Source organism: Salmo trutta, chromosome 38, assembly GCF_901001165.1.
Source record: "Salmo trutta chromosome 38, fSalTru1.1, whole genome shotgun sequence".
In the NCBI taxonomy this organism is placed as follows: domain Eukaryota; kingdom Metazoa; phylum Chordata; class Actinopteri; order Salmoniformes; family Salmonidae; genus Salmo; species Salmo trutta.
In genome coordinates, this window is record NC_042994.1 from 15,068,502 (window position 1) to 15,077,048 (window position 8,547).

General features: G+C 43.6%; 2 protein-coding genes across 3 annotated transcripts in view; one reads left to right on the top strand and one right to left on the bottom strand.

Moving 5' to 3' along the window:
* The window catches only part of LOC115178788 ((E3-independent) E2 ubiquitin-conjugating enzyme UBE2O), a 45,167-nt gene extending 42,510 nt beyond the window's left edge, over window positions 1-2,657 (bottom strand). The window contains exon 1 of one of the 2 annotated variants that reach the window (XM_029740103.1): window positions 2,206-2,657. In XM_029740103.1, coding sequence (XP_029595963.1) covers window positions 2,206-2,580 — 375 coding nt within the window. In that variant the 5' untranslated portion in view covers window positions 2,581-2,657. The remainder of the gene's footprint in view (window positions 1-2,205) is intronic. The other variant, XM_029740104.1, reaches the window with a different exon arrangement.
* A 2,522-nt stretch (window positions 2,658-5,179) lies between these two features.
* LOC115178176 (serotonin N-acetyltransferase-like) lies at window positions 5,180-8,327 on the top strand. The gene is made up of 3 exons (XM_029739236.1): window positions 5,180-5,472; window positions 7,371-7,525; window positions 7,906-8,327. The coding sequence occupies exons 1-3, from the start codon at window positions 5,307-5,309 to the stop codon at window positions 8,209-8,211; spliced, it is 627 nt and encodes a 208-aa protein (XP_029595096.1). The 5' UTR covers window positions 5,180-5,306; the 3' UTR covers window positions 8,212-8,327.
* The last annotated feature ends 220 nt before the right edge of the window (window positions 8,328-8,547 follow it).

The following is an 8,547-nucleotide window of genomic DNA, read 5'->3' on the forward strand; positions in this document are numbered from 1 at the left end:
GATAGATCATATTGTTTTGATACTATCATTTTTGCACTAGTTCGGTACATCTGCATCAAAACTCCAGTCATTTCCCATCTCCTTTTGAAATAGGTAGCATATTTGTTTTCAGCACTTTTATTTCCATGACTGATCAAAACTAGTTCTCATGGCGCTCTTGTCCCTCTGCAGTAGACATATATTGAGCAATATGTTTGGAACAATGAATCGCGATACATGTAGAACCATGAGAATTGTAATATCGTATCGTGAGGTCCCTGGCCATTCCCAGCCCTAACGGACAGCCAAACAGACACGCACACACACACAGGGAGGAAGAATACACACACAGATCAGGCTGGACTAACACACAAACTGATGAGGACAAAAACACACACGGAGGGCAATGTTTAAGGCCTAAAACAAGACTGGCATTCAAAGTCACACAGAGCCCAGTCACCCTTGTGTGTGTGTGTAGGTAAACATCGCTGACCTATTGTTATCCCCACAGTTACACGACTAGACCTTTGTCCTGACTTCCAGACCCTGAATCCATTGCTAGAACTATACACATTTACTCCAGAGGACAAAGCAGCACTGTTCACCGTGAGTATCTTCTAGGCCCAACCCATCCCCACTCCCTCAGTGTGACCCTTTTCCATAAGGCCCTGGAGTGAGCTCCCCGTTACTGCAGTACTGAATCCCATTATGTCAATACGGCAATAGCTCTCTATTTGGTTTGTAATGATACTGGCTCGACAAAGCTTTTATGCATGGGCTTTGAGTGCTTGGATACTATGCTTCGGGCAATCTTTCTTTTGAATGAATATTGTGAATTGATTGGACCCTATTTACTTTGACTTTTTTGGGATGGCATAGGTTATCTTTCCCTATGTAATATGGCGATAGCCTCAACCTGCTTCCGACTAAGTTTGGTAACTAATGTGAAATGCATTCATAGGCAAGGTTAAATACAATTTATAGCTTTGTATCGATGTATTATTGTTAATAATAAATGAAACGTCAGCAAAACCTATCCGCTTTAAAATGTCAGTCATGCAGGATGTTATCCACTTTAAAACTGCCTTTGGCCAAAGGAAAACTAAAATTACACCATCAGTATCATTGATTAAACTGACTCCTCGCGTAGTGGAGGGTTTAGCATAGAATCAAAGATGTGTATAACTAACCCAAGATGGAAACAACAGGCTGTGGTCTAATGGGAGCAAATTAATAATAGTGTGCAGAACAAGCAAGGAGGTGGGCAGAACCCATATTGACGCATTCTAGCATGTATTTGCATATTAGAGAAGGCCTACGCGTGTGCAATAACTCAATTCGCCCTCCTAAACAACCGCCTCTTATGGGGACAGAAAACTGCATAGAGATAAAATATGCTTCATCAATGACAAAATGAGCAGAAAGTCGGCCAAAATCCATCTCCTCCCACTGCCGGCAATTGGGCTTCCGCTCATCACATTTGGTGGTGAGTGGATACGTCAACCAGATGCTTCAGGTTTATAGATCCGGTGAAACATCTGGGTCATTGTTCTATCAGTGATATCATTTCAGCAATCTCATCTCATATGATGGTCATGGCTAGCTTGAGCTGTCAGATACAGCATCAGCTAGAGACCACCTTACATGATTCAGTTAAAGTCATGTATCTCATTGTTTAAGCTGCAGTTTTAGCAAGTGTTCCCTGTCCTACAAAAGTTGTCAATGATTCAGTTACTGAAAACCCGAGATGCAAACTAGCTAGTTAATTGATCAGCAACGTGCGTTTAATTAGCTAGCAAGTTAGCCTAGCCAACCTGCCAGTTAGCTAAACTGGTTCGTGGAGAACGTTAGTTATACCTAAATAAATGACTAGCACACTAGTTAGTCGTTTAACCAGTAAGCAATAATAAAAAGTTAGCTAGCCAAGCATGCTATGTCACACCCAGTTGTACTGCACATTTCAAGAAATGTAGGCAATATGCTGAAGCTAGGTATAGTAATTGTAACAAACAAGTACACAAGAGCGCGGATAAAACGTTCACAATGTATAGCATGCTAAACCGGTGGCGGTGTACGGTTACTAATTCATTGAACCAGCTAGCGTTAGCTGTCAGTAACGGGAAAACACACCTTGTGCTGAAAGCTAGCTAACTAGCTAACTAAATGTTACCTCCAACGTTGAAAACATATTGTGTGGCTAGTTAGCTAACGTTAGCAGACAATTACCTTTGTTTCCCGTATATCTTGCTTCCCTCCTTCTGGGTACCACTGCACCCGGACAAAACCCCTCCCCAGAGGTGCCAGGCTGTCCACAACACTGCTCTCGGTGTCCGAGTTACAGGGGATACAGCCACCTCCACCGCCGCCGCCTCTACCTCCGCCATCTTCGAGGTCCGAGTCTGAATCAAACTCCTCCTCGCCTTGTATCATTCTGACTAGGCCGAACCGGACCAAGTCACGATACCGACCTGACACCAAATCGTGGGAGAAAAGAAGCCGCTGGGAGCCGCCTGCAGAAGGAGAGAGCGCCATGGATGGAGGCTCCGAGCCCGGGCTTACAGCCGGAGAAAGAGCTGTGTCCGATGCCACCGGTTCCGCCATCGCTGCAGTTGTCAGATAATAATGCGAGAAAGGCGGAGAGACCGTGGAGAAGAAAAAAGAGAAACCTGTAACCAGGGAAGTGCACGTGTTTACGTCGGTAGGGCGCGCGCTGCGTAAATGCATGAGCTTGACTCTGAATAAATGAGTCTGAGACTGCAGACAGTTATATCACACCGTTATTATAACACATCTTTCTTTATATTCTAGTCACACAGGCAGGTGTTGCTACTAGCTACACGATGACACAAATGTATGATGTAATGTGGCCAATTTAGGATTAGAGTCCCCCTTAGGACACAGCCTAACAATAAAGTTAATTAAATATCACAGCCATGATCATGGTATTTTTTAAATATAATTTCTTACAGAAATGCAAACATAATGAAAGAGAAGACGTCAATTTCATCAACAAGTCTGTAGCCCGGGCTCGAATAGGGGTTCTATGCCAATTTTCGCCTCTTGGTGTCAGTGTCGAGTGCTGAAATTGGCTTATTATTGCAGAAAGCCATGGTTTCACAGGTTTGTGGCATGAAATAACATATTTGATGCATACCTTGCCTGACACTGTGGTTGTGTTATGTAGGCTAACGTGAGGGGGCATATGCGGACGTTGGTCTTATGTGTCAAGCGCAAAGATGCGCTTATAAATCGATAAAAATTTATAGAATGCGAGAAGCCTATTCTATTTTTTGCAAAAGGGATTACAACAAATACAGACGCTTACTCTGATCTATACCTGCATTTACCAGGAAACCAAAAAACAACAAGACTAATTTCGTATTGGTCAGCAACGTATTGCCAGCAGGGGATAAACTATACATTAAAACTGAAATAATGATCAACAAACTCTTACATGGGGGGAAAAAACATGAACCACAATCTCGAGACAATTGATGTACAATGGAAAGGTTTCCCTTATTTGAGTCACATGACGTTTGGTAAATAGATGAGGGCAACCGATAAGATTCGTAATACAATCACCAGTAGGCCTATTCTATGCGGAAAATTCTGATAGAGTGATATTGATATCAACATTTAAATAAAATAGCCATTTTACAATTACACACAGCCTATATTCCACTTATATTTGAAATTATACACTGAACAAAAATATAAACGCAACATGTAAAGTGTTGGTCCCATGTTTCATGAGCTGAAATATAAGGTCCCAGACATTTTCCATATGCACATAAAGCTTATTTCTCTAAAATGTTGTGCACACATTTGTTCACATCCCTGTAAGTGAGCATTTCTCCTTTGCCAAGGTAATCCACCCACCTGACAGGTGTGGCATATCAAGAAGCTGATTAAACACCATGATCATTACACAATGATGTGCTGGGGACAATAAAAGGCCACTCTAAAATGTGCAGTTTTGTCACACAACACAATGCCACAGATGTCTCAAGTTTTGAAGGAGCGTGCAATTGGCATTCTGACTGCAGGAATGTCCACCAGATAATTGATCATTTAATGTTAGTTTCTCTACCATAAGCCACCTCCAGCTTCATTTTAGAGAATATGACAGTATGTCCAACCGGCCTCACGATTGAAGACCATGTGTACTTCGTTGTGTAGGCGAGCGGTTTGCTAATGTCAATGTTGTGAACAGAGTGAGCCATGGTGGTGGTGGGGTTATGGTATGGGCAGACATAAGCTACAAACAACAAACACAATTGCATTTTATCGATGGCAATTTCAATGCACACAGATACCGTGACGAGATCCTGCCATTCATCTGCCGCCATCAACTCGTGTTTCAGCATGATAATGCACGGTCACATGTCGCACGGATCTGTACACAATTCCTGGAACCTGAAAATGTCCCAGTTCTTCCATAGCCTACATACTCACCAGACATGTCACCCATTGAGCATGTTTGGGATGCACAGGATCGGCATATACGACAGCGTGTTCCAGTTCCTGCCAATATCCAGCAACTTCGCACAGCCATTAAAGAGGAATGGGACTACATTCCACAGGCCACAATCAACAGCCTGATCAACTCTATGAAAAGGACTGCATGAACGCTGCATGAGGCAAATGGTGGTCACACCAGATACTGACGGGTATTCTGATCCACGACCCTACCTTTCAAAAAAATAAAGGATCTGTGACCAACAGATGCATATCTGTATTCCCAGTCATGTGAAATCCATAGATTAGGGCCTAATGAGTTTATTTCAATTGACTGATTTCCTTATATGAACTGTAACTCAGTAAAATCTTTGAAATTGTGGCATGCATGTTCATATTTTTGTTCAGTATAGAAGGCCAAAATTGTACCCATCAAACACTGAATTTTTAGACCTATATATATGTAAATTGTCATTTATAGATATAAATAAAATAACTGAAAATAGGTGATAGGTAGGCTTCGCCAAAAGCCGATCCATTAGTTGCATCTTTACAAGAGGCTAATTCCAAACACAAGTGACAAATATCCCCTATAAATCCGTGTAAATGTTTATTGTTGACAGGTATCCTCTCAGAATTTGGTCATCCAGCTTGTAGGCTTATGACTTATAGCGCTTACTGCCAAAGGTATAAATACACACGGGGCACCACATTAACCTCAGACTTTACGCACAACCCTTCTTCACTTGGATCACTTGAGTGGAGCAGATATCGAAGAGACAGGCAGCCATTTAATACCCAAGTAGAAATTATATTGAAATATCAACATTTCTATTTGATTTAAGAGCTTGGAACTTCGATCAGAGACCATGTCGACAGTCAGTGCCCTGCCTTTCCTGAAATCTAGTCTCCTAATGCGCCCTCCCATGGGTTCCACCTCCCCCAGGCGCGGGCGTCGCCACACACTCCCGGCCAGCGAGTTCCGTTGCCTCAGCCCGGAGGACGCAATCAGCGTGTTTGAGATCGAGAGAGAGGGTAACAACTTTTAACTTACTAAAATGTAGAACTTGTTTTTACCCCAATACTGGTCGTTTTTCTTTACAACTTTGTACCTAGACATTAAAAGGTATATTGATGTTTTGTGGAAAAAAAATATGCTTTGTCATTAATTGGACTTGTCAAATGTAGACTATTTAATGATAAGGTGCTTTACGTTTAAAGTTTACTTTTACATTTTTTTTATAGACTAGGCTAATATTTATTTTGGAAATAAATCTTTGGATACCAACCAAATTCATGACAAACAAACAGTCAGTCAGTCATAATGGGATTCATGTCACCAAGCATGTAAACTCAGCAAAAAAAGAAACGTCCTCTCACTGTCAATTGCATTTCTTTTCAGCAAACTTAACATGTGTAAATATTTGTATGAACATAACAAGATTCAACAACTGAGACATAAACTGAACAAGTTCCACTGACATGTGACTAACAGAAATGGAATAATGTGTCCCTGAACAAAGGGGGGGTCAAAATCAAAAGTAACAGTCAGTATCTGGTGTGGCCACCAGCTGCATTAAGTACTTCAGTGCATCTCCTCCTCATGGACTGCACCAGATTTTACACTTCTTGCTGTGAGATGTTACCCTACTCTTCCACCAAGGCACCTGCAAGTTCCCGGACATTTCTGGGGGGAATGGCCCTAGCCCTCACCCTCCAACCCAACAGGTCCCAGACGTGCTCAATGGGATTGAGATCCGGGCTCTTCGCTGGCCATGGCAGAACACTGACATTCCTGTCTTGCAGGAAATCATGCACAGAACGAGCAGTATGTCTATGAGCATTGTCATGCTGGAGGGTCATGTCAGGATGAGCCTGCAGGAAGGGTACCACATGAGGGAGGAGGATGTCTTCCCTGTAACACACAGCGTTGAGATTGCCTGCAATGACAACAAGCTCAGTCCGATGATGCTGTGACACACAGCCCCAGACCATGATGGACCCTCCACCTCCAAATCGATCCCGCTCCAGAGTACAGGCCTCGGTGTAACGCTCATTCGTTCGACGATAAACGCGAATCCGACCATCACCCCTGGTGAGACAAAACGGCGACTCATCAGTGAAGAGCACTTTTTGACAGTCCTGTCTGGTCCAGCGACGGTGGGTTTGTGCCCATAGATGACGTTGTTGCCGGTGATGTCTGGTGAGGACCTGCCTTACAACAGGCCTACAAGCCCTCAGTCCAGCCTCTCTCAGCCTATTGCGGACAGTCTGAGCACTGACGGAGGGATTGTGTGTTCCTGGTGTGACTCGGGCAGTTGTTGTTGCCATCCTGTACCTGTCCCGCAGGTGTGATGTTCGAATGTACCGATCCTGTGCAGGTGTTGTTACACGTGGTCTGCCACTGCGAGGACGATCAGCTGTCCGTCCCGTCTCCCTGTAGCGCTGTCTAAGGTGTCTCACAGTACGGACATTGCAATTTATTGCCCTGGCCACATCTGCAGTCCTCATGCCTCCTTGCAGCATGCCTAAGGCACGTTCACGCAGATGAGTAGGGACCCTGAGCATCTTTCTTTTGGTGTTTTTGAGAGTGAGTAGAAAGGCCTCTTTAGTGTCCTACGTTTTCATAACTGTGACCTTAATTGCTTACCGTCTGTAAACTGGTAGTGTCTTAACGATCGGTCCACAGGTGCATGTTCATTAATTGTTTATGTTTAATTGAACAAGCATGGGAAACCGTGTTTAAACCCTTTACAAAGAAGATTTGTAAAGTTATTTGGATTTTTACAAATTATCTTTGAAAGACAGGGTCCTGAAAAAAGGGACGTTACTTTTTATGCTGAGTTTAGTTGGAAGTAAGCAAACTGAGATTAGACTAAACAACTACGTATGTACTTGATCATGGACTTGTGTTGTCTATCTGCCCTCCTCAGCCTTCATCTCTGTGTCTGGAGAGTGTCCGCTCCACTTGGATGAGGTGTGTCACTTCCTGACGCTGTGCCCTGAGCTGTCTCTGGGCTGGTTTGAGGAGGGACGCCTCGTTGCCTTCATCATAGGATCACTGTGGGACCAGGAGAAACTAGCCATGGTAAGCCCCAAGTCAAAACGTGTTGAATAAGTGGGACATTGTCTTTATTATAATGAATGACTTTTGGTAGCCTACCCAATTAATCAAAAGACAAGCTTTGAGGATGTACTTCAATGTGGTATTTTAGTACAATAATTTTTTTAGCACAGGGACTTCAAGGTTTTTATATAAAACATTCAAAATAAGAGAATGTAACCAACCTTACATCCACACAACCAAGCTTACATCCACATAAACCAAGCTTACATCCACACAAACCTGTCAATTCAGGGTTCAATAGAGTTGATCATGAAAAAATCTCCATGACAATGATAAATGTCGGGTGATCTCACATTGTACTCATGCACTCAAAACTCAGCCTTCCCTCCCTCCTTTTTCAGGATGCTCTCACCCTCCACAAGCCCCATGGCTCCACGGTCCACCTCCATGTGCTTGCTGTCCATCGCACCTTCCGGCAGCAAGGCAAGGGCTCCATCCTGATGTGGCGCTACCTGCAGTACCTGCGCTGCCTGCCCTATGTGCGCTGTGCCGTGCTCATGTGTGAAGACTTCCTGGTCCCTTTCTACCAGAAGTCAGGATTTAAAGTGCAGGGCCCCAGCGACATCACCGTGGGGCCCCTGACCTTCATTGAGATGATGTACCCTGTCCGGGGCCACGCGTACATGCGCCGCAACAGTGGTGTTTGAGGGGATACGAACCAAGATGGATGCCTCCTTCAATGGGGGGTGTTTGACCAACCTTCCGTGGCTGGAAGACGGCTACAGTGGCAAGAAAAAGTATGTCAACCCTTTGGAATTACCTGGACTTCTGCATAAATTGGTCATCAAATTTGATCTGATCTTCATCTAAGTTACAACAATAGATAAACACAGTCTGCTTAAACTAATAACACACAAACAATTATACGTTTTCATGTCTTTATTGAACCGTGTAAACATTTACAGTGCAGTGTGGAAAAAGTATGTGAACCCATGGATATAATAACTGGTTAACCCTCCTTTGGCAGCAATAACCTCAACCAA